We start from the raw sequence: 27153 nt of genomic DNA, 5'->3' as shown, positions 1-27153 counted from the left end.
CATAGACTGAGTCCTGTACTCTGCTACTGTAGGCAAAAGCCTAATCTCCTTTATTGGTTTTTCTATACCTATCCTAGCAACACTTAGGTCTTTTGCCATCACTGCTTGGAAGGTGGATTCATATCAGCACTTTCAATAACATTAGAAATGTAGTATGATTTCTTAGGGGGAAGAAAAGGCCAGCAATTCCCTAGAATGTTTAGTATTGTATGTGCTCAATGGAGTTATAATGCATCACATCCTGTGCACCCTGCAATGATGCCTGGTTCACTTGTAGTTTCAGAAATGGTCATGCCAGATAAAGGAATATGGCTCTCCAGGCATAGCAAATTGTGCTGTAATCAAATATTTGCCATCAAGTATTGTCTACTTTCTATTGCTGTGATAGTCCATCTGCAAGCACATCTCCATAGCGTATGTGAAGATGAATGCTGGAGAAGACCTCTATATTTAGAGCATATGCCTGCTCCTCAGTAAAATGGATGGAGGATCAGACATTAAAAAAAAATGACTCACTGTGACTCACTACAGTGTATCAGTAATAAAATCTATCTAAATTTGGTAAGGAACTCTAGGAACTAATTCCCCTAGTTATTTACCCTTCCCCCCCCCCCCCCCCCCCCCCAGATGTTTGTCCCTTGCCTCTATAGTAATTATGTACTGTATGTTTTAGGGACTACAGAGATAAGATTTCAGTAATGACTGTTGTATGGTATTCTAGACAAAGGACTTCTGCTCTTGGAAGATTGATTGGTATCATATTTTCAGTCATCTCCTTCAAAAACTGTAATGAAATTAGGAATAACAGAAGCTCTCAGAATGCTTTGGATTTTAGTGGTCTTGTGTGAGAAAATGTGAAAAAAATAATAAAAGTGTCAATAGCATGTACTGAATTTAAATCACCAAACCTGGCTTCAGTTGGGAAGGGGTCACATTTACTGTAAATCACATATTTGCTTCTCCAAAAATTGCAGTTACTCAAAATTTCTTGTCTAAGACTTTAATAAATAACATTGTTAGCCGCATGATGGTCTTTCTGTGGCAGTATCTTTCTAAGAACTTTGATGATCTTCTGGGCCAGATTCTGATTGGCCTTTGTTTTGTTATTTGCAGTAGTGAACCAAAAACATTAGAGTGAAGGAAAATGGAAATTTTAAAGCGTAATTAAGTGATCTTAAAAAAAAATAATTATTGGATGTTGTTTTTTCAGTTAGAATAATACAGATGTTTCCTTTGGCACCAGACAAGACCTTTTCCAAATGGAGCATCTGTGAAGATAAGAAGTCAAGGGAAGTAACTGAGGTTCATAAACTATAATTTATGTTTGCACAACATTTTTAATTGAGAAATGTCATCCATTATTTCATTTTTTATTAGTCCGTAGTACTGGAAGTGTATGCACAGATTTATCTCCCAGGTGCAAGTTAACAAAATTTTCTCTTTTACTTTTCTACGTAAACAAGTTTTTTAACATTGAGGATAACAAATACTCACATATCCTTAATTTGTGATGAAAATAATTTTTAAGGGTTTTCTTTTTTGCTGGTTGTGCTCTATTTGCAGCATTATAGTATGCAGTCAGTTCTTGGGGAGAGTTTCTAGCACCTTTAGGATTAATTAAATTTAATTCCTGAAAATCCTGACAACCCTGGTTCAAAAGCTCATTGAACTTCATGGACAGCATCCTGTTTGGGGGTGATATAATGGCCTTTACATTGTACTTAATGTACTAGGCCAGGAGTTCCTTGAAGTTTTATTCATGGGAGATCATTGCATATAAGAGATAGCAGTTTAGAACCTGATTAATATCCGTGATACAAATTTTTTCTAGAGTTGAACAAACACATTTGCCATTTTTATAGTGTTTAAAAAACCACAAACAAACAACAAACCAACCAAATAATTAGGCAATATACAAAGGCTGTGTGGAACACAAATAGTCCACAGATAACTTCCTTTGTCATACCAACATTTTCATTCTTTCAGTACAAGATAAAACAGTTTAGTCCTTCAGTACCTGTGTGAAGATGCTAAGTAGGAAGCGGAGAACCATAAAGGCAGAAGTAAAAATGGGTCCCCTGTGAGTCGAAGCTGTTAGTGAAAGTAATGATATCTTTGCGTTTATGGGTTAGCAATAAAATTCCTCTTTGCAGAGGGGTAATTCAAGCTTACGTGTTATTTAAGTGTACTATCAATGGGGCATGTTTTCATATGCTTTACATTTTAGCCAATATAAAAGCCAAAAGCAATTTTAATTCTTAGGGTAATACTTCTTCCTTTCTTTATCTCTGCTTCAGTATGTTATGAAAAATGAAATAAAATTTAAATGGTAATATTCAAAGCAGCTGTGGACTCAGCACCTGTAGTTGGATGTTAAATGTAAGTGGTGGAAGCATCTTTAAAATGACCTCATAAATGATAACATTTACTCTGTGTTTAAAGAAGCTGGATTTTCAAATCACAAATTTGCTTCCTTATAAGCATGTTACCAGAAGACATATAAAATCATTGTCTCACTTTCATTTGTGACTATAAATCAGTAAGTTTATTTTGGAATTTACTAATTTGTATCTAATTGGGATGGAGGGAGGGATGCTCTGGTTAATCTTGTTTGCATTCAAAGGTACCCTTGGATTTTTTATCAAATACAAACAAAAGACAGTTTGTACAGAATTTGAATCAAAAGGTATCTTCAAGTTTTAACAAGATTCCTATTTAAAATAGAAAAGAGAAAAAACACAGCAAGGTAACTATTGTCACTTTGCCCATAATTCGTATCATTAAGTCAGCCAGGTTGTCTAATCTATAAAATCATATGCTCGTCTCAAATCTTTGCCAGGCAGAACAGGACAATTTTAAGACAGATAGTAGCACCTTTGATGGTGTTAGTTAAAAAACATGTTATTTGAACTATTAGTTTTATCTTTTGTTCCTAAATTTTCTCTAGCAATTTATTCTGTATGATCTGTGAAATGTCCAACATGGGCACTGTCTAAGCATTAACGGTCTGATTTTCAGTGGTGATAAGTACCTTTCACTCTATTAAAGGTTGGGATGAAGATTTTTCAGTGTTATCCGTGTGTTACTTAGAGGGTTTTCTTCACTTCTTCTGTAATACTATTAGACATTACTGGCAAGTACAGTTACGACATTGCATTTTGCCTTAGGGTGGATGAAATGATTGTTCTGTGCATGGGAGTTACACCAAATAGAAAACAAAATTTTGACAAATCTGTGTTATTCCTGCTTAGGTGGAAGGGACAGAGTCAAACTTCTACCACAGTACAGCTGCTTGTATTAATATGTTGGGATATTTTATTTACTGCTCTTCAAAAAAAAAAAAAAAAAAGTAGTGTATGATATAATCCATCTAGTGGTATGATATAATCCACCCCACTGGAGACAGGACTTGTGACTTGGAGTGCAGCTGCAAGGTCATAATCAAGCAGAAGCAAGTGTATTTCTGCAGAATTTCAATGGGATTCTTCTTAGCTGCTTAACAACAGAGAGGTGGTTTGTCATACTCATTTCTCCCCATAATCTTCATGTATGCACAAAGAAACAGTTTTCTTTTTAATCATTCAAGGATTGATGCTCCAGGCTGGCAAGCGCCACTGATGTACACGTTCTGAAGTTCTGACCCTTGACACTCTGTGAATAAATGTAGCACTCACTAAATAAGTGTAAGATCATCTTTTTTTTCAGCTGTCAAGTTTAGGTTTTGGGTATGCGTATTTATACCCTAATTCTGAAAATGAGTGCTGATTTTGTTGTGAAGTATGGTGGGTCTGTCTGCTCAGAGCATGTAGGAGTGGGATCTTCAGGAACATCAGTCCATCTGTAAACAGCAAAATATATTTTGGGAGAATCTTCTCTTGCTTTCTCTTTTAAATGATTAATTATCTATTTAGATTTATGAGGAAGCATCATTAAAGCTGGATGTCCATTTAGTTAAAATAACACCCTACTGATTGACTATTTAATATATGTTTTCTTTGTATATGCCGTGTCTCTGTAAAGTAACTGAGGGGGGAAATCTCCTTGTGTATGAATGTAAGTGTCCTATATATATCTGCATGTTTTTGAAATAAAACTAATTTGGAAAAAAGTTTTTAAGAAAAAGTCACTAACAGAATGTAAATGGTTTTACAGCTAATTTCTGCTTCAAGCACTAGGATGACATGTCTTTTTCAGTTCTATACTGAGGTCTCAAGGGATATTGTATTTGTTAAATTTTATATTAATTAGAAATGAGAGAGCAGTTTGGTAGCTTTAGACTTGATTAGATTCTCCAGAAAAGCCCAGATAGCTCTAATGCGGAGAGAAGAGCCTAAAAGTGCTTTGTATTCCTTCTGCACTCATTAGCAAGGCAACTTTTCTGTGAAATTTCAAATTTTTAATGATTTGGGACTCTAACTTTTTTTTTCATGTTACTATTGATATGAGTATTCAAATTCAACCTGATAGCAGTGCATGCAACTTCATCTGAAGGCAGCAAGAGGTGATGATTTGACATAGAGTCTGACAGTCTCTGAGATTACAGTGGGGGAAATCATTGGAAGGAGTGTTGGATGGTCTGTACGGGGCCTCCTGTTTGCTGCTTCTGTAATGAAGTCCTGCGTTCCAGTGTACAGTATGATTTTATTGAAAGCATGCAATGCCTTCCAAAAAGGCCTGACGGTGAGAGATTGTGCATTTCCTGACAGCCGTGACAAAACGATTCCAGCTGTTCTTGAGAGGCGCCTAATGCTGTGCTGAAAATTGCTGTTTTGTACATCTTCTTTAGGATTTAAATGTGATGATGTTTATTTTGCAGTATCGTTTAACTGGTTATTGTTAAATACTTGTTAGCGCAACACACTGTTTTGGTAATGCTGGTTTTGTTTGTAATCTTTTAAGGTTGTGCTGGTGAGATGGAACGAACCATTCCAGAAATTAGCAACCTGCGATGCAGATGGAGGAATATTTGTTTGGATACAATACGAAGGCAGATGGTCTGTGGAGCTTGTGAATGATCGTGGGGCACAGGTTGGTATGCATGTTTTCTCTGCAGTCGAGAGTGATCAAGTCCTTAGAAGCAAAATTAAGACGACAATGAATGGTGCTTTATACCTTTCAAAAAGCACAGGAGAAAATGAAACATTTCTTTATTGAAAGGAATATGCAAGAATTGTCACAAAGACACTTTGCAAGGACAGTTGCTTTAGCCGATAGCTGTGACATCAGAGCTACAACTGGGCTAATAGGTGCCCTGTCTAGTTCCGTGCAGTGGTACCTTTTATTAAAACAACAACAAAAAATCCTTCCTGGCCCATACATCTATTTTCTTGTCTTTGATATGTTAAGGTAAGCGACTTTACATGGAGCCATGATGGGACTCAAGCACTTATCTCCTATAGAGATGGATTTGTGCTGGTCGGTTCAGTCAGCGGACAAAGACACTGGTCTTCAGAAATAAACTTGGAGAGTCAGATCACCTGTGGCATATGGACTCCAGATGACCAACAGGTAATGGGGCTTTTAGAGGTATTAATTGTGTTGCATCGATGTGCTATAGAATACAACTCTTAAAAAGTTGTTAAGTAAAACGGTCTTTTTGTAAGAGCAGTTTCCGTCAAAACTGGTGCTCCCACAGATAACGAAAATTTAATTCATCCTGTTGTTCTCATTAGGCAAATACAATAATGTACCAAGTTACCTATCATCACTTTTCACCTCGATTCACATGCAGTCTTATTCAAAGTTAGTTGTTTGAGACGAGAGTCTGTAATCATACCCCTAATTTGTTGATACAGCTATCTTGAAAATGCATTGGAGCAGAGGTACAGCCTGGACTAGTAAACATCGGACTGGTCATTTTTGTGTACAGCTGTCCAGTCTGCACTTGCAGCAAAAGCAGTTCCAGTGACACTTACGGTTATGTTTGCCTTCACTTGAGCAAATGCATCCAATTGACTGAGTGTCAGAGAGACACCTCAACCTTATGCAAACAATTTAAAAGAAGGCCATTTTTCCAACCATTGAGTCAAAGTTTGCTGAGCTTTGAAAAAAACTGTTGAATAATTCTTCTTTATTGTTTTACTAAAGAAGCATATGATATTGGTCATATCACCATTTATAGAGGGGCTTGAGCTCGCCCATTTGCAGAATTTACAATGGCCCTTTGCCATATACTGTTGAGCTTACTGGAACAGTCTTTCCTTCCCCATGCTTGCTGTCATTATGGTTAATGTGTGTGTAATATAGTGCTGAAAGAAATTGTGGGGGTAGAATAGTGCAAAGAGAAACTGTGTTATGATCACAACTGGATTATCTTCCTTCATTTTACACCACTATAAAAAGGTGCTGGTTCAAGACTCAAGGTACCACTGACTTTAATTTAGAATACTATAAATCCATTCAAGGTAGAGTTATTTTGGGAGTTGCTAATGGAATATAATAGCACTAATAATATTCATTTCTGCAGCAGCATCTAATAGGTTCAGAGCACTCTGCAAAGAAATAATGAATTAATTATTGCAACACTGCTCTTTAAAGCCAGGGAGTCTAACTTCCCTCTTTATGAATCTGGCAAAATGTAAATCTTAAAAATAAATAATTTACTCGAGATCAAGAGGAAAAGACAAGCAGCAGAAATAGGATGGGAAACTAAGATCTGATAGCTCTCAATCCTATGTTTTAAACATGAGGCTACCCCATTTGTGTGATACTCAGTTGTTGCTGCTGTATTTGGAAATATCTTCACTTGAGTGTTTAATTTGGGGTGACTGACTGCCTCCAATTCAGTTTAGCCAATATGTTTGTACTTTCTGATCTGGATGCTCTATAAGCGGTTATTCTGGGAAACAAACACTTGTTCAGTGTCCAGATAAGCACATTCGAACATAATGGCCAATTCCAGCTGCGTGAAAATCACTTGCTTGAGTTACAGGCTCTGCTGCTGACAAACTCACTGAAATAGAGACCAAAACCAGCCACGAGCTTGATGCTGCTCTGCACAGTTCTCCTAACTGTGGGGTTTTTGCATGTTAAGTGATGATGGATCTTTGTACTGTTCTCTGGAGTTCGTGGAAAGAAGCGATCTTCTAAAATGTATTTAGATGTATTTGCCTCTGGAGGCACAAGGAAGTATGATTCACTGAGGTACTAGGCGAGAGACTATGCTCAGTTCAAACTAAAAATAGCAAATTGGGGGCGAAGGACATTGCATATATTAGACAAAAAAGCACATATGGAAATGGATACCCTTACTAGCTTATCCCCTTATCTCATTTCTCTCCTGATTTGTATCTGTGCAAATGAGAACAGAATATTATTCTAGTCTATTCAGCATCTTCCCTATTGACTAATATAATCTGCTTGTCAGTACAGTGAATGAAAGATAAATGCCAACATGTAAATTTTATATTTTCATACTATTCTTTTTGTCACCCCTCTGGCACCCTGAAGATTGCTAGTGAAAGTATTCCTGGAAAACGTTACAGTCTATGGTCCCATGACCTTTAACACAATTAACTTGGAAAGTTAAATATCTAAGGGGAATGTATTGTTCAGTATCAGTTTTCTATTGTCCTGATAAAAATTTGCTCAATATAGCCTGTCTGTTTGCCTTACTCTTCAGTTCTCTTAACTTTCCCCCTCAGCCTTCTGCTGCATGCATCCTCCTCTTTTCTTCAAGTCTCATTTTCCATTTTTTCTCCTGTCTGTCTATTTAACACCAGTAGGCTCTCACCTCTGGCACTCCTCACCACGGCTCTGTAGCAGCTCTGCAAGAGGAGGGTAATTTCCTACCACCGTTTTTCTGTTGGGGGCAAGAAATGGTTGGAGCTACAGTATTGCCAACCATCTTCTTGTCTGACAGAGCGTGTGGCATCTGAGTTTGTGTCCTTGCTGTGAGTTGAGACAGGCTTGTAAGTGAAGCACCTGAAGTAGTGGCTGATGCCACCTGTGGTTGAAACTCCATAGTTATTGCTTCCCAAATACTTTGGGGACCCTACAGATGGGATGAAAGCTAGAGATGGCCAGGGTGGGGTACAGTCCCGCTGAAACTGAGCATATAGTTGTGTCTTAACTGATTTGGTGCATACTTTGCCCTGATGAAGTTATTGGCTGATGTTATTAATACTAGATGCAACTGTTCTGCATTTTCTTTTAGGAAGAGAGCAGTGTCATTCTTCCTATGGCTGTTGTTTTTCAGGTTTTCTTGAGCTCTCCTTGTCTGTTGGGGACAAACTTACTGTGAGTTGAAGGACAGTTGATACAATCTGGTTGACTGCAATGCTTTCTTTCTCAGCATCGTATGTTGTCAGATGATCTTCTTGTGAAGGTCATCAGCAGATTTTTACTGGGACTGGCACCCAGGTCTTGAGTGTGGACTTTGAGCTGTGGGCTTCTTCAGCTAATTCAATACATAGGCCTTCTGACTGTGATTCTGCATGTTTATTGTAGAGGACCAGAAGTTAATTTTCTCACTTCATTGTGCGTCTGTGGTCCTGCTCATTTAGGTGTTTGCTGCTTATGTGCACTATAACCAGAGCACCCATCTGGCCAAGGCAGAGTGCCCTGTTATACCAATGGCCTCTTGAGGATAATAAGCAAATACACACAGTAGGAACACTTCACAGGACTGGGTCCTCTGTATCTCAAGCAGAGTGCCACACTTGGGTTAAACTCAGATGGGTGGGATTGCTCAGGAGTGTGACCTTCCTTTCACTGTTTTGAAATGGTTTTTTTCAGGGCTACAAAAGGCTGTAGTAGAGCCTACTTCCTCAGGGTCGTGTGGAGTATTTTTCTGGTGCAAAAGCTCACCTAGGATCATGTAAGGATGAAAAGTATATTTGAAATGAAAGTAAATTTGAAGTATCAGAGAATGCTGTACCCTGTCTTGAGACAGTTCTGTGGTGTCATACCACGTTTGTTTGCAAAGAGGGAGTGTACATACTGAGTAGATTGAATGACTTCCCGAGTGAGAAAAACTTGAGTTTTGTCTAGCCAAACAGTTTATTTATAATTATAGAAGCAAAGTCAATAAGTAATTAAGGATTTTTCCTAAGTCCACAAGTCATATAAAATATCTTTGCAGTGCTTCATCCCCCCTCCTCTGTGCTTGCTCCCCTCCTGCTTGCTCAGTAACATTTTTCTGTCAACAACTGCTGCCCTTGGGCCATCCTCTCCCTCTCCTTCTCCCAGATTTTACCTGTTAAAGAGGCTTATCTCTGTTCACGATGGAGAAAGGCACAGTGTCAGAGAGCTGGGTGAGAACTGTAGAGGGGTCTGATTATCCTCTTGTTTATAGCAATATAGTGTAACGCCCTGGACTTCACTGAGGTTGTTTCTGTTGCTGTTTCTGTGTGTGAGAAGGAAATCAGAAGGAAATCGCTCTCCAACAGAGGGAAGCCTTGCTCAAAATGAATGAATATATTAATTCTTGGATATCCCAAGAGGTGCTATTAATCTATATCTGTTCCCTGCGTCTCAGCTAGTGTAAATTATCAGACTTTTCTGACAGCTGTAAGAGCCCATTTCTATTTTTCCACCCCCTTCTTTCCTGTTGTAAGCTTTTATTTGTTGAAATTCAGGGACTGGCCAGGATTCTCTTTGGCCAGGACATGACGGACTACAGGTACGTGTGAACTGTGCCAGCGTGCTTCCTTCTGTTTGCTTTGAAAATAGGTATATGAGCAGTTAGCTAATTTGATTTGCATCCTGCCGGGTACAGCATTAACTATTGTATGTGGTCCCCTCGCAACGCAACATGCATTAGTACTGAGGCCCCAAGTTTCAGCCTGTTCTGTGTCTAATCATACAAAATTCTGCTCTCGGTGGAAGAGAAAAGCAGCAGCACGCTAGGAACAGATACCGTGCACACTGCAGGGTCTTAAAAGACACTGGAAGAGAACGATGAGACTAGCAGCAGATGAAACTGCTGCTTTGTCTCAAAACGCAGAGTGCGGGAGGTGTGTGCGTTGGGGTTTTTTTAAATCTTTTGTAGCTTGCAGTAGCTGCGCAGGAAGGCTGTTTCTATGCTGGTAGTCACTCCTGCTCCCAGTGCTCGCCATCCTGACTCCCATGGCAACCACAGATGCTTCAGCATCTTCTTCCCTGACGGGCACGAGGCAGGGGCAGGCTTCAGCTCCTTCACCCTGCCTGCAGCACCCTGTCTGCAGCGCTGCAGCGTGGAGCCCGGGACCCAGAAAGGGGCTTCACGTGAAGGAGGGAATACTTTCTGGGTCCAGCAGTGTAGTCAGGAGGGACCTGTGTGCTAGTGCAGCGTTGGTGCCTTGGGTCGCCCTGGTGGGATCAGTGCCGTGCTGTGCCAAGGGGCTGCTGTGAGGTAGGAGCTATGGCACAATTCTCACCGGGAGGTAGGAGCTAATTAAGAAGAAGCGCTCTCAAATGTTTTACCGGTGGCACCAGGCATTTCGTGAGATTGCCTCTCAGGCTCCTCGGTTTTGGTGTGGCTTTAGTCCCTGGCAGGAATTGTAACTACTAAATCCATGATAGTAGAGTCTGCTTTTGGATCCCCTCACATTTTCATCTGTGGACTATGATTTGCAGTTGCTGCCACCTTTTCATGGAAATAGGTGTTCTGAACACCTCCTAAGCTGAAAGTAGGAATAGTAGCCTTACCTAGCTTCCAGAATATGGCTTAAAAATAAGGAATTTATAAATGTTTGAAAATGTTGCATCTGTTTGGGCCATGATGTCATCTTCTCACCTACGTCTTCTTTTGCCTGCTGCTCTGGAACGAGGAGTTTGTGCTTCCCTTCACCCTACCGTTTTGTTTTTAATCAGGTGCTGTAGTGCACATCTGATTAAGGCAGTCCTTGCTATTGTGGTAATCACACTGATCAAGTTTAATTATGCTCAGACATCTAGCTGTGTGGAAAAAAAATCCTGAAGACAGCCTTCTAATGAGTTGACAGAATGATGAAAGGGAGCTACAAACAGGCAACTGGGGCAGCATAGGGAAGGCAAATATTTACCTTAATTATTATGAATGAAGAGAAGGAAGGACAAAATGAAAAAAAATTACAGCCTGTAAAATTTGAAAGTGTAAGCAATGATTTTGGACTTTATTAGAATACTTCCTGTCCCTATTAAGGATCTTTACAGGTTCACGAAAAGGAGCCTTTAAAATGCCAGGGAATATCAATATTTTTGTGTCTTAACATATAAAAATGCACCTTTTCCCCATCAATTCTGGGTGCAGAGACTATCAAATGACCTTACATATATGTTTACAATGACTAGGGCCACTCAGAATTGCACTGTAAGATACAGTCTTTGAGGAAGACTTATTTTCATTGATGGATGAATTACTTGGATTACTGGGAAAAATGGCTAGAGGCTTTTTATAGCATTGAAGAAGTGTCATTAATTAACTAGGCAGTTTATTCAAGCCACAAGGAGCGCAGACAATGGTTAAATCGCATATAAGGATTTTAACATTGCATGCTGCATAATTGAGCAGTACCATTAAAATGCAAAAAGAGGACAGGGGAAGGAGACTTCAGCTGTCTTTCAAGATAAATCCACTTGTTATATAAAACAAACAGATAAACAAAACCCACCACAGCTTAACTGTCTTTAATATTTTGGACTATTTTTACAAGCATTTCAAACCTTTGTGTCAGACTTGCTATTAAAACTAGTGATTTCTGTTTGCTTGTGTTAAGGGTTCTGTGAATGTTTATGATCCTATTGCACCCTTTTATAGACAAAATATGTGGGGGGTTTTATATATACCTAAAATGTTTAAATGTTTTTGTGGAGACTTTGCATTCTTGTTTTATATGTTTATACGTGCTGGAAGCTGTTTTTGTTCTTTGCTTGGTGACTTGAATTTTACGGTGCCACATAATAGTGACAGGCAGATTTTATGCGGAAAAGTAATGTGAATTTTAAGTGCTAGTTAACCTTTCTTTCTCCCGTCTCTTTTTATTATGTTGTTTTAAAGCTGCATTATTACGCAGCTATTTCTGAAATAATAGATTTCTCTCTCTTTTTTTTTTTTGCCCCTGGTATCTATACATAGTTTTATTAGCACTGTCTTTCCTTTGCCTTTTTGTCTCGAGCAGGTTTTCGTGCATCATTCTGCTGAGAGTGCAGCTTCCAAAAAGAAGGAAGGAGAAGGGTTAAAGAGCTGGGTGCACTGTGCCTTTTTTTTAGTTGTGCTCTCCTTTTCTCACTAACAATGAGCAGCTACGCTGCAGATTTCAGTACTCAGATGAGGACTTTATAGGCTTTGCCTTGAGTCTTGGGGAAGGTAGACAACAAGGATGTTCTCCTTGGAGCCTCTAGGGTTCATCTGTGGCTTCAAGAGCCGTGGCATCCCTCTGTGGGTTTATTCCAGACAAGGTTTTTCCTGCCAGAAACCCTAGCCGATACTGCACAGTTATTGAGTGGGTAACTGAAGGAGCGGAGCAACAAGGTGATGCTTCAATGTGCTTGCTTCTTCCCACTCGCTTCATCTGTGCCTTGCCTAATCTTTCCCTTGATGCTCTTCATCCAGCCTGTAGTGGCAAGACACTGAGAGAGCTGACGAGATGGTGCCATTTGTTCTAGTCATGAGGGCTGTAACATGGGGGATGTTTATGGGCTGACAGCATCGTGGCTCATGTTTTCTCAGTAGCTCCTGCAGCGTTTCATGTCAACACTGTTTCAGATGAGTCTTGCAAAGAAATTTTTCCTTTAGTGACTCTGAAAGGAGTAATTCAACTGTTCTAATGTTTTGCTCATCCTTGTAGACAGGGTGTTTGATGTTTGTTACTGCAAAAAGCGAATGGCTGAATGGATTTCTGCATCCCCTTCGATGCACAGTGTACTAGGATGTACAGATCGCCCTCAACAGTGTATCTTGCAACTCTTTACCTTGATCTGACATGACACTCAGATAGGTCACAATATTCTTATTTTAGTTGACCAGAATCTGGGGTTTGTTAAGCTCTGCACACTCTACCATGTCTTCCGCTCCCTCAGAAAAGGAAGGATGTCAATGGCAGTGACAAACCAGAGATGGAGGGAGAGCTGAAGACTCATTGTGCTATTCAGTTAATGTGTCCACTTAGCATTTTTATACCCATTGCTGTTTTACATTTTTGGAGCATCAGTGTTTGAGTCAGCAAAGTAAAGATAAGCGCAAATAGAAACATGACCAGTCTCTGTGTGGGAAGTATCAGGAAGAAAGAAGTCGTTTGCCTCTTCTCTCTTTCACCTTGCTGGCACTTGTTCAGAAAGATTTGCTCATATAGCCTGAAGTCTTTATTTCTTTGGGATAGGGAGTACTTACTTGAAACTGTGTTTCTGAAAAGCTCTGTGTTTTGCTTCAGCTGTGGGGCAGATATTAAGAAAGAGGATTTGCAGTGCACCTGTGCAAAGTGGCAGCACATACTTACGCTGCTTTTTAGGCAGTGCACAGAGAAAATGGAACCTCCTGCAGGAAGCTGCTCTCTTTCTAAGGAGAAGTCGTATGTAAGGTAGGAAAATTGCTTTAATTTGTTCGTTCAGATTTTGAGTTGGTCAGGACAGGGCGTGTGAGTGGAAGTGTAATTCTTACAGAGGAAAAACTCTCCAAACTGTGAAGGTTTTACAGCATTTTTCAGAAACAGTCTGTTATTTCATTGCCAGAGCCACTTGGCTGAGAATGCTTCAGCCCCAGGACCCCTTTGGTTCATCCAGAGCTTTCTGGTCTTTTCAGTTCAAAAGGAATGTAGCTGCCAGAGTGGTCAATTTAAACTTTATTATCACTGGGACCTGATCCGTTGATTTTTTGGAAGTTACTAAGAAGACCAGGAGCCAAATGGGGTCTTGAACTTGGATCAGACATGTTCAAGCCTGTGAATAGTCTGAAACCTTGGTGCAGGGAAGGAGGATTAGAATGACTGACTCTGGAGGAGGAGATTTGTGGATTTCTGCACTAGGTCTTGTCTGGGAAAGCAAAGCCAAGTTTCTTAGTAAATTGGAGACAAAAGGTGATATTTTTGGAAAGTGATATCTTATGATCTTTCTGTTGATTTGACAAAAAGAGATAGTATGCCAATGGAAAGTGGAAACAGTATCTTTTCATTCTCCAAAACCTTTCCCATCAGTGTTTCAATCCTGCGTGGATTTAACTTCAGCTCTCTGCTCTTTGTCCAGGAGCCAGTTTCTTGTTGATGTTCAGACGTTGAGGGATTGTTGGCAACTGCATCAGCTGAAGAGGGATTAATCCTTCCCTGCTTTCCTTGCTTTTGGAAGGATAGTCATTCTTCTTCAGTGCCTCATTTCGGTAACAGTTTATTACTCAGCCTATCTCCATGTTGACTCAGTTATACTTGACCTCACCCATTCTACATATTTCCTGACCGTGCTGAGTTACCCCTCTCTGCCAGCACCGAAGACCTAGAAGGAGGATGCAGAAGTTGAAGGGCTGGCTTCCATTAGCATATAGCTTAACCCAGGGGCTTCTTGATTTTGTATTATGAAATTCAAACCAGCAAGGACATTGCTTCTAAACTGCTTTGTATTACAATTTCACTGGTCGAGAGTGCAATCCTTGTTGCTAAGTAATGCTATTTTCAATTAGGAGAAAAAACAAACCATAAAACCTGAGCAGAAACTCTCAGGCTTCTAAAACTCTGAGAAATTTTAGCTTCAGCAGTCAACGTATCTTTCAGGAAATAACCAAAACCTGGCTCGGGAACAATGCAGGAGACTGCCAAGTGTATCAGTTGACTTCTTTGCCTGATTGAGTGGTTGTTGGTAAAACTGATTGCATTTTCCCACCTAATAGCACCAAATAGTTGTTTTTGTTGCTATATATAATTGGATTTATGTGAAGAATATGTGTTTTCATAGACATGTGTGCACTTGCCTGGCAGAGTTTAGTGACAAAAACAGAAAATGGCACTGCTTGAAGAGCATTCCAGAGTACTTCTACTGTGGGAGCTCAGTGGTCCAGGCTCAGAGTCCTGTCCATGTTAAAAGCTACAGAAGATGTTCTGTAGAAGGTGTTCCAGCTGCTGGCTTTTTGTTCATTTTGCATACCACTTCAAACGTGATTTGAAACCTGGCACAAGTTTAAAAAAAACACACAACTCTTTTCTACGTCTAAAGTAAACTGAGGCATATTGTTAATTCAGTGAACATTATATAGAAGGGCAACTATTTTGTCTTGAAAATCTGATTGTTACAGGATGCTTTCTTGAAAAATGACTCAAGAGTCAGGAAGGAATATAGAAATGTGTGTGCCTGGAAACACACAAGTCAGAATTAGTCCAGGTATAATTTCAGGGACATAGAATAATCAGTCTTTCTGTGATCTGCCAGAATGCTTTCAAGTAACATTATCTTCTCCTGGACAATTGCTTCCATCCCCACATGTCCAGAGTAGTTGTATAGCTTGAGAACCTGGTTTTGAGACTACTTACATTTTTGACTCCTGAAACGGCGTGCAAGACTGTATCTCATTTACAGTCATTCAGCTATGTTATACTATTTTAGAAAGAGATAAAGCCAGTGTAGTTTGGATCCCCAGGTTTTAGTATTTAAATATTTGTTAAATGGATTTGTCACCAAGATCTCCAGTGTATTTACTTTGTCTGCTCATTTGAGGGCTTTGTAACAGTTATCTAGACCCTATGGACTTTGTGAGAGAGAGAAGGAACAAGCCTGAAAGTAGGTAACTAAACCAGTGCTGCTTTTGAAAGCATTAATGGTCTTGAATGAGAATTTCACTGCTGTGTATATATGCAGTTAGCTGGATGATCTTGTGGTATATCAACCATGTGTGGGACCAGTAACTCCTCATGTCCAAAGGAAACAAAAACTTTTCTCAGTTTTTTTCAGACATAAAGGCAGTCAAAGAAAACCTAGTACTTTCCCCCTGAACTTGTGTGTGAATTGTAGTGATGTCTCTTTTTGTGTCAGTTCAAGAAATCACTTTACAGCAGTTGAATTTTTAATGGAAATAAAAAGTATTCAGCAGGAGAGCAGCTGTCTCCCTCTCTCTGGTTGTCTCTCTTCCACTCTACATTTTGAGGTAAAAAGAAGGAAAGCCAGAAATATCACACTGAGAAAAAACAAACTTTCACTTTTTAATGTATCCTAAGAGGCAGCTGCTGCAGTGTCTCCTGCATTGTGATGGAGAAACAGTAAACAAGAAGAGCACAAGGAATGCAAAATGCACCACAACTAAATGGACTGAAAAATGTTGTAAGTCAGCCTTTGCAAGACTGGCATTTTTTTGTTAGGCTAATGAATGAATTTATTTAAAGGAATAATTTTCCAAGTATTTCCTATGTTGCGAAGCCTAGCTGCATAAATAGAAGGTGGATCCATCATTTTGTATATTAATCAGTTTATAGTTCAGCTAATTTTGGATCAGCAAAATAACTTTATCTCTATTAGTATGATGACATTATGGTGATGACTGTGAAGGCTGTTCCTATCATGAATATTAACGTTTGTCCAGATGGCTAAATCAGGGCAAACAGAACTAATTCAGCTTCCTAGAACTGCTTAGCATCTTCTGGCAATGCAAACGCAGTTGGCCTTATTAGCATTTTTGCAGAACGTAATTTCTGAGGTACAGTGCTGACTTTTTTCTTTGCGGGGGAGATGGGGGAGGAGGCTGAGGGAGAAAGCATAGAGAGAGGTCTAAACTTTGAAAAGGGGAATGTCAGTGAAACCGAATGTCAGACAAGGCGCCTGCAAATGCAGAGGTAAGCAGGGTAAGTTGTTAGTGGCAGCATTCATACTACCTGGTACAATGGCAGCAAGGTTTCGGCAGATGTGTGTGCCAAACACAAAAGGTACCACGAAGGCAAAGAGTAAAACGGAATGCTAAAAGAGCAAGGTTTGCAAAGTGGGTAGGTGAAAGAGGAATCCTTCAAACTTTGGAAGTACAACCCTGGAGAATGTTAAAAACCAAAAACATAAGTTTTCATGAGATATTCATGGTTTACCTGGTCACATGATGCTGATGAGATTTCTGCCCTGGGCTACTACTTCACAGTTAAGAGATTCCTCACTGAGTCTGAGGAAATTAAAAGGAGGTCCTGGTTAGTTTGAAATGCAGCAAGTCCTTCTGTCTGACTGGTACACCCAAAGATTATGAAGGATCTTGAATATGAGCTAGCTTAGCTGCTAGCAGAAATACTCACTTCTCTGTCCTAAGTCTTGAAGGGCAGCACTATTTTCCTGCAATACATTTGGAAAAGGGGTTAGGAACATTCAAGAAATGTGCAAATAAGCTTTACATCTGCACCTTGCAACTGGTTAAAGCAAAAACGGAACATGGAATCACAAAACACCTGTAAACTGGTCTGAAAAGACCTAGGTAGGACATTTCTTCCAGAGGGAGATCATGACTCACTAGTCTCTCAGAAGTCTTTGCGTGTGTCATTAAAAGTGACAGGTAGAAAAAAATAGGCAAAATGGTGTATTTGGTTCTGAAAAAGTCAACACATTCCAACGCGAATAGGCCCTCCCTTAGGATTTCCTGACAGAAATACCTGCATGTGTACTTTGGCATAGTGGGGATATATCCTCTGCATGAATGATTTGGCAAGTGTAGAAACCCCAGCATATTATAACAATATGTATTTTACTTAGTGTATTTGGATGGATTAGCAGTGCAGGAAGAAGAACTGGCCAGGAATCAGTCCACAAAGGGGAAGACCAAGTAGTCAGTTTGCATTATAAAAATGGGGACAGTGGGTTTGCCTTTGTGTCACGCTATATTTTAAATTACTTTTAATTCTAAAATACTTCTGTTTAAAATATTTACTGTTGTGAGATAGCAACATTTACAGGTTACATACTGTTATTTGTATTACTTAGGGCTGTAGAAGACTTGAATATTTCATGTCCAGTAGAGCTCAGTTTGCCAGACAGGTCCAGTAAGCATCTTCTAGGACACATCTAACCCTTTGCCTTTCTAATGTGATCAGTCACTTTCTGGAAAAACTTTGTGTGGTCACTTTGTCCTTCCAGCTGCCACCTATCCTATGGGAGAAGGAAGAGATATAACTTGAGAAATTGCTTAGTAGAGTTACTGTCAGCTTAGTCACAGCTTAGGGAAGATTAGAGCACCTGAGATTTCATGACAGATGACATTAATTTTCAGAACATTTCAGTGTATTCAGGAATTTAATTGCAATCTGTTAATGCACCTTGCATAGTCCTACAAGGCAAGCTCTGTCTTTCTGTGAAAATTTTGGGGTTTAAATAATCAAATTATACTAGGATGGAGTTTACTAGATTAATTTTCAGTGCTGTTTTTATTAGCAGAATGTGTGAGTTGTTTTGCTTCCCTCAGTTGTCAGATGCATGTTATTTGTAAAAAGTCAGAGAGGTTCTTTTAAAAATCCTGGGCCAACAGCAGTAAAGTAGGTAGATGTTCCTTTTCCAACCTTCTAGCATCACAATACTGGACTCTCTCACTTTAAAAGTGCGATCTTCAAGTAGCCTCCAATGGCTTTATATTTCTTCCAGTAGCTATAGCAAGTCCAGCTTCTAATACTGCAACTTGAGCTTCAGTCAAAGGCTCAGTCGTTGCCCTGGTACAGAATGACAACCCATGTTCTGAAAATGTATTGATCAGATTTCCTGGGAGTTTTGTTTAACCAGCAGCATGAGAAACCTTCAGTGTTAGTACTAAATGTCATGAAGGGAGCATCTTATTTTATCAATATCTTTCTGTAACAGTATTGACTGTTCAGTTTGTACAATCAAGACATGAGACTGGAAGTAATTCCATCTTTTACCCCTTCTATATACATCAAGTCCTTGAATACATTACTGCTGGGATTGGTTTATCCTCAGTTATGATAAAAGTCAAAGTGACTGTAGTTCTGGAAAACTTTGGCAATGAGGACAGGCAAAGATGCAGGAATGGACAGTGGCTAGGTTCCCTGCAGATGTAAGTCACCACAGCCTCATTGACTTAAGTCTATACATCATAACAATTTAATTTTCTCAGCTACTGCATATAATCAGTTGTGGTGAGATGGCAGGATCTCCCCCTTTTCCTACTGGGCTAGTATATTCAAATTAACATAAAGCTTGAGTATTCTTACTGTTGATGAGTTCAATTTTCTTACATTAAACCAAATTAAATAGCAACAAAATGTGTTTTGTGTTAAAACGACATCACTGTTAGTAAATTACAGTTCTCTTACAAAGTAGTGGGCCTCCTGAGCTGGACCTTCAGTGCACCAGGTCTTTGGTCGTTCCATTGTAGCTCTGTTGATCTCGGTGCTGCCAAACCATTTTCTGCTAGTACTGTATCTGGTCCAGACGCATTACAGCATCACAACAGATCTTACAGGAATAGTGACAGTTGAGCCCAACAGATCCACACATAGCAAAGTCACTGAACAGGTTCAAGTTGTTCCTCGGACTGAATTTTTTAGCTTCTTGGCTGTTCTAATATTCATCTCCTCAGGAGATGAATACTTCAGAGCAGAATACCCCATCTTTTGATTACCACACGTCTTTTAGGAATTGGTATATTTCAGACTGCTAATTGAAGAGTCTTTGAAATCTTGGGCATTTAAGGGGACTGCAGTCTTAAATGATAGTTGCATGGATAATGGTTTAACAACTGTTTTTAGCTGAAAAATCTTTAGACAAAAAACCTTTTTATTTACCAAAACTAGCTTGTGAAATTCATCACAAGTTACCACAGAAGCTAAGAGGTCAGCACATTTCAGGGGAGGGTGTTTTTCAGGTATTTGGATTTGCTAGCATAAATAGGAATCACCACAAACTTGGGTTTTATGGAGAATGCAGACAGTTGTGTTTCAGGACTGAACCCAACTTTCAGCTCTTGATATGGTTAGAAAACCGTGTGTGAATTATCCCAGTGCTGTTTATCACAGTTTTCCCTTCAAAGAAGACAGCATCAAGGCACTATTGGAGACTGCTCGGCATTTATATGACCTTTCATCAGCTCCAGCTTCACTGTAGTGCAGGATTCATTATTTTCAATATGTTTTGAAAAGAAATACTGTATTTATGTTGTGTAACTGACTCACACTTTGAATGTATTGGGTGATTTTAGGTATTTTGTTATCAGATTATGTGTAGTTCTACAAATGCAATTCTACAAGTGGTAATGCATGTAAAAACAGTTGAAATAACGAACAGTATGAAAGAAGAGGAGATGAGACAAGAGTAGAGGAAAAGAACAAGGGGCCAAAGAACAACTTCAAAATAAGGACTTGGGATCTATTTTTTTTTTACATTGCTATTATTATCATTTAGCTTTTGTGTTCAGGGGTTAACAAACCACTGTAACTTGTTCATTACCTCTTTCCAACATTCCCTCAGACCTCCTAGATCTGCAAATACCTGAAAAATATGAATTTAGGCAGCTAAAATACAACCTTTTCATTTCTCTGCTGGATCCTTCGGGCATACCCTGTGGCTAAACCTTTTTTCTGAAGGTCAAGAGAGTTTTATTCATCTGACATAAGTAGCTTGAGTGTGGCATTTATAACTTGAGTAATGTTATGGATGAAAACACCATTAGACACTTTTACAGCTTCAGCAGGAGTTCAGCCAGCGGGACTATCAGCCTGATAAATGCTTTCATCTTAAAGCTTGTATTGCTACAATAACCCCAAAACTTAAAGCTGCTCCTTGAAGCCTGTGGCCGGGCTAAAGAGATGAAGAGTGCCCTCTGACATTTCTAGGTTGCTAAAGAGCTCTCTCAGCTTCCAGTGCAAGAATTAAGATGCCCACATGCAGCTGTTCTGAACTGAATTGGAAATTACTTTAGAACTTTGTAATTTTAAATGAATTGGGGGCAGTGCTACTTGAAAGAATTAGCTTCAGATTGAGATGAGACTGAACTCTGGGTGACGAGTCCCAACATTTTGTTCCTGCCCAATTGTAAAGTGTTTCTACAGGATTTTAGGAGGCAGAACTCTTATACTATTTTCAGAAACAATAGAGTTTCACTTCCTCTGTCTGGGTATTTTGCAGTTACAAAACTCCTAGGAGACTGGTAAAAAACTAATCGATAGAGTAGACTGCAAGTGGTGTGAGAAGCTAGCAATGACAACCAGTAGGATTTTGGCTTTGTAGAAGACGTTTGTTCTGTAGAGATCTGAAAGAGAGTGGTTATGTTCTGAAAGTAGACCATTGTTGTGGTTTAACCCCAGCCAGCAACTAAGCACCATGCAGCCGCTCACTCCCTCTCCCCCCCCCCCCCCCCCCCCCGCCCCAGTGGGATGGGGGAGAAAATCGGGAAAAGAAGCAACACCTGTGGGTTGAGATAAGAACGGTTTAATAGAACAGAAAAGAAGAAAGTAATAATGATAATGATAACACTAATAAAATGAAAACAGCAATAATGAAAGGATTGGAATGTACAAATGATGCGCAGGGCAATAGCTCACCACCCACCGATCGACACCCAGCCAGTCCCCGAGCGGCGATTCCCTGCCCCCTCTCCCCCCAGTTCCTATACTAGATGGGACATCCCATGGTATGGAATACCCCTTTGGCCAGTTTGGGTCAGCTGCCCTGGCTGTGTCCTGTGCCAACTTCTTGTGCCCCTCCAGCTTTCTCGCTGGCTGGGCATGAGAAGCTGAAAATCCTTGACTTTAGGCTAAACACTACTTAGAAACGACTGAAAACATCGGTGTTATCAACATTCTTCGCGTACTGACCTCAAAACATAGCACTGTACGAGCTACTAGGAAGACAATTAACTCTATCCCAGCTAAAACCAGGACAACCGTGAAAGTGGCTGTACACTGATTATGCATGCAGAAACAGTTGAAATAATGAACAGTGAGAAAGGAGATGGGATGATACAAGTGGAAGAAGAGTAGAATAAAGGGCCACAAAGGAAGGGAGTGCGAGATGAACAAAGGTCAAGTTCTTGCTTTTATGTCTAAAAATAGCAATCTGAGGCTTGTAGCAAGCTTTAGCCACTGTTTTAACCTAGCAGCTATTTAACACAAAAATATTTGTAACTTGTAATGATGACAGTTAATGCAGCCAGATAGTTTTTTCATTGCTTCTGATAATGTGAAACAACTCCATTGATTTTCTTAAGATTTTAATGACTTCACTGGAGTTCCTCTGCTAAACTGCTATTCTGGTTTACAACCTTCTGTGTTTCCTGAGCATCACCTTGATCACACAAAAAATTCTAGTACTTCTTATTTTTGACTGAGACCTTTGAAGCCATGCTTCCTTTCTGAAACTTTTAAAAGTGCATCCATGACAATTACTTCCTAGGTGAGTACTATTGTGTAAGTCTGATACAATACACAGTTCGAATGCTGCAAGTCTGGCATGACATCTCAGAAGGAAGATAGAAAGGAAGACCTCTGACAGCAGAGGTCAACAAGGGTGATTGGAGGCTTTGAACAACAACTGCACAGGGAGATCCTAAGTAGCCTATGATTCTTCAGCTTGGAAAAAAGGTGGTTAAGGGATTAGATAATAGAGGTCTATAAAATTGTGACCGATGTTGAGAATGTAAGTAGGGAACAATTATTCTATATTTCTTTTAGTGTTAAGCGGTAAAGGTTACCAAGTGGAATTATCAGTTGTCAAAGAAGAGGGAGTATTTTTTGCTGGAAGCTACATGAGTGTGCAGGGGAGGTGCCTGCTCAGTGCATCCTGTTATTTTACTCTTCCCCAAATACTTGACCACTGTTAGTGGTAAGATACAAGGCTAGAAGAATTTTTGATCTGAGCATATAATTGTTAGAATCTTAAATTTACAAGCACTGGAAATAGGTGGTAGACTGAAAGGTGAGTATAAGATTTGACCTTCCTTTTAGCTTCATTTTTAATGCTGGATAGTTTTCAGGTTGATGAGTGCCTTTAAACTTGCTTTAAAACATATTTGCCTCATATGGAATTACGTGATAGCAGCAGCAGCCTTGGCTAATGCATTTATTGTTTTGTGGATTTATTAATCCCTATTTCCTGATGTTTTTCTAAAATTCATCAAATATGCAGTATCTTAACTTGCTAAAAGCCTCAAGACAGAAAATGCTTATAAAAAAGAAATTTTAGGTTCCAGTCAGTCTGACTTCAGTCAGTGTGCATCGGCTATGGAGTTGTATAGGGGCAAGAAAAAAACTTGCGTTATCCATTTTGTATTTGAAATGGTGGGTAGAAGCTCTTCTTCATCTCTTCCTGAATGTGTAACGTATTGCCTTCCTCTTGGGCTATAATAATCTACTTCCAGTTGACTGATCATATTGCTTTTTGCCTCTGTTTTTGGAAGACATTCTACCACTTCTTTCAGCTCATCAACTGAATAACCTGTCCTCCTCTGTTCAGCTTTCTAGTCCTCACAAGCTGTTCGAAATCTCTGCGAAGACCTCGCTTTTGTCAGCTGTGCCTTTTGATGTTGTTACGACTGATGCATACCTCGGTTTCTGCCACCAATTTTAGAAGTTTCCGTATAACCCAAGAATACTGCAGAATCTGTGGTAGCCCTTCTGGCAGCTCGCTTTAGTTGCAGTAATGGCCAAGTTCAAATAAAGTGTAATGGTTCATATTAAAGTGAACAAAACGCACCCCGCCGTGAAACATTACTTGCTCACAGATTTTAGGCACTTACCTCTAGATCCTGCTGCTTTAACTTCATTCTTCATATACATCTTTGGTTGCGGTGCCCTATTGTGGCACCATTTCACATCCCTGACTGCTTTGCTTTCAATTAATTTCCAGCGTAGCTAGTTAATTACAAGATGCGTTTGAAGGAGGGTCCAGTGGCTGACGTTTGGTGGGCCTGAGGGCTGTTGTGTTATTTCCAGGTACTGTTTGGCACTGCTGATGGACAGGTTATCGTCATGGACTGCCATGGCCGAATGCTGGCCCATGTGCTCCTTCATGAGTCAGATGGCATCCTCAGCATGTCCTGGAACTACCCCAGCTTCCTGGTGGAGGACAGCAGCGAGAGCGACACGGACTCCGACGACTATTCCCCGCCACAAGGTAGTGTTGTGCGCACGTCCTTCTGTTTCAGCTTTGCAAGTGTTCACGAAGACATTTCAAACACCAGGGAGTTGTCGTGCTCTACTAAAACAGCAGGATGGCTGCAGTTCCAAGCTGGTAGAGGCCGAGAGATGGTGCCTTCCTGTGGAGGTGGCATGGGGGTTGGAGCAGAGAGCTGGTACGGGGGAGTGGATTTGTCCCCAGCTCTGCCACCAGCCTCGCTGTGTGGCTTGCTGCAGGTCGTACCTCATCTGTGCTGCTCTGCCCCCGTTTGCACAAATGAGGTAACAGCACAAAGCTCAAAGTTTTTAGTGAGGGTGAGTGAAAAACACTTAGAAAGGGGCGTATCAGGTTTCTCTGATAAGCAGATGTGAGGTGTTGCAATGGTCCGTATGTACGGAGGTAGTCAGAGTGCACAGAAGTTAATGTGTTATTACATAGATTCGTGTGAAAAGACACCAGTACTAGACATAGTGGAAAGTACTACATCTTTAATTTTATCTCTGTTTCGTAGGATTTCTGTAATGTTCATCATCATAGTCCCATCCTTGATAAAGAGCCCAATAAATTCCTTAGAAGGGTTGGAAATGAAAATATTTCCTGCAGTTACACAGGGTAGAAGAAGAGTGACTGGAGCTGTCTGGAGTTACTAATTCCCATGCTTCAGAGCACTTTGCCAGTTTGAGTGTCAGGAAGAAATCCTTCCCTCCCATTAAGTATAAATATAACTCATTGGGTGAAATGTTTTGGTTTTAAACTCTTTAGAAATCATCAGTAGCAAAGACCTAGAAGGCCTAGGTATCCATGCACAGTCAGCCCCATCCTTCTTATTCAAGTAATGCTAATATTTGTTGTTAATGCTGTTGATTAGTCTATAAGATCTAGGTAAGCTGTTCCTGTTTTCCAGTGCATAAAATCTGAACTAAAGAACTAAATTAATATAACAGTGATTGTACAATGAAAAATTTAAATACATATTAGCTAGAAATAATTCTGAATTTGCATCTCAGATCTGAACCAGTGAATTGAGGACTCTCGCAGTTTTAACTCTAATTGGGATTCCGTCAAAAAAATGTACATTTTCCAGAATCATGTGTATATATGTCAATATAATGAGCATATGTATTTAACAAATAATGATAGAAGATAAAGTGACCATCTGGTAAAATGTTAGCATCTTTTGAAACTGAGTTTTGTTTTGGCTTTCATGCCTTGCTTTTGGTACCGGGTGAGATTTCTTACCTTAGTAGAAAAGAAACAAACTTCAAATCTCCTAGCAAGCTTCTAAAACAAGACAGAGAACAGCATTAAATTGTTTTTTTCATTGCTTTTTTAAAATACTGAGGTTCCAGCTGGAGGATGGTAAAGTTGCAGAGTACACACATGAGAACTTAAATGATCCTAATGAGCTAGCTTTTTCTGAGTCAGTCAGGGCAGGGGGGTGGACTTGTAACAAGCCTGCAAGCCTATTTTGATGATTACCCAAACATGATGTGTTTTCTTTAGAGCAGATGCAGCATACACCTCTCAAAGGTGACAAGCCTTTGACTCACACAGACGTGTAGGAAGGACTGAAAGTTTGATGGGTTTTTCTTATTAAATTATATACACACAGAGATGCTAATTACTAGACATCTCTCTCCAAAATGCTTTCTGATCAGCTTTTTTACAAGTTGAGGAAGCAATACCACTCTTAACTCGCTCTGCCATTTTGGTTGACTTAAAAGTTGCTGGCTGGACCTTGAGAGGCACTTTAGCAGGGGCCAGCAGCATCTCCTGTCAGAAATTGTAAACAAAAAGAGTTAAACAGTGAATGGTACAGATGGTGATATTGGTCATGAAGTATTTGAACAAGGGAATTTCAGTGAATGCTGAAAAACAAGCCCAGAGGAGCAGAGACTTTTCAGAAATGGTTTTTAAAGCCAAGTGTTCCATTTGGGCTCCTCTCTACCTTTGAGTGCATTGGATCCTGTTATGCAGGATGGCAAGTAACTTTTCATGCTGCTGCCTAGCTCTTAACTTTTAGAATACAGTAATTTGTGAAAGGTCAGTGTGTTCTCTTAGAAGTTCTTAGAATGTCTTTATGTGATTTCAGGAGGAGTCCCCAACACTTGCCCAAGCAGAAAGTGTATCTAACAAATAGCTTTTAATGTGATTATGTTGTTGTTTACACTGGTTTTCAACTTGGGTCCCAAGGAAGCCTTCCAAAGCACTGGTTTTCAGCTTGTAGACACTTCAGGGAGTTGACAGTGGAGAATGATTGAAAACCACCACTGTATAACATAATAGCATATGCATAAATCACATTGGATATACTGCAGTAAAAATTCACAAAGTAAAAACGTTGGGGTTTCACAAAAGGAGTCAAGTGAACTAGCTAAACCTGCTTTGCTTTTGCCCATAGACGTTGCAGAAATAAGCAGGTAGAGTTTGAGGCTTGGAACCACTCCTGATGCTGGTAGGCTGAAGTACAGTGTATTTCAGCCTGGATGTAATTACTTCTGGTTGTTTGCCTTTTGCTTACTCTTGTAAGCCTTGTTTTTGCAGATGGACCAGCTGCGTATCCAGTCCCGGTGCAGAACACCAAACCACTACTTACTGTCAGCTTCACGTCGGGAGACATCAGTTTAATGAACAATTATGACGACTTGTCTCCTACTATCATCCGCTCAGGGTTGAAAGGTACAAAAGGAAACCATTTCACCCCCTCCCTATGCTCTGTTTTTCTTGTCTTTTTAATGATGCGTGTATAGGTTATGGTTTTGCGATTGTCTCTCCTAACCCAGCAAGCACTTGGCCGCTGTTATTGCCATTTCCAGCAGTGACACCTGCTGGTGGAAGAGCAGCAGTTGGCTGATAGAGTTTTTGTGTTTTGAGAAAACGTTTCCATTTCTGAGATCATGTTTTCGTGGCAGTTTTGTAGAGCAATTGATCTGTTTTCTGGTTTTCAGCTGAATGTGCTAATACGTTTATGCTTCTTTGTGTGAATGCCTCTGCAATGTAACACTTCCTTTCCATCTTTAATTCACAAGGTCTCCTCCTATGCTTTTGGTAATCGGGTATGAATCACAATGCTGCTCTGACTCCCACAAATTTTGAAAATGTGCTAGAATTATTAATTATCAAGAGGCAAGTTATTCTGAGAGAAGGAAAATTCCACTGATTAATTACTATACATCTTGCTAAGTGATGTGC

At 39.9% G+C, this 27153-nt stretch overlaps 1 protein-coding gene across 1 annotated transcript in view; it reads left to right on the top strand.

The window, feature by feature from the left end:
• Positions 1–27153, top strand: part of TULP4 (TUB like protein 4) — a 131159-nt gene that overhangs the window by 66599 nt on the left and 37407 nt on the right. The window contains exons 2-5 of the mRNA XM_049800399.1: positions 4900–5028; positions 5347–5508; positions 23778–23958; positions 26506–26640. Coding sequence (XP_049656356.1) covers positions 4900–5028; positions 5347–5508; positions 23778–23958; positions 26506–26640 — 607 coding nt within the window. The remainder of the gene's footprint in view (positions 1–4899; positions 5029–5346; positions 5509–23777; positions 23959–26505; positions 26641–27153) is intronic.

This window comes from Accipiter gentilis, chromosome 5 (genome assembly GCF_929443795.1).
Source record: "Accipiter gentilis chromosome 5, bAccGen1.1, whole genome shotgun sequence".
Lineage (NCBI taxonomy): Eukaryota > Metazoa > Chordata > Aves > Accipitriformes > Accipitridae > Astur > Astur gentilis.
The sequence above is the reverse complement of the archived record's forward strand: the minus strand, read 5'-3'. Positions and strand labels throughout refer to the sequence as shown.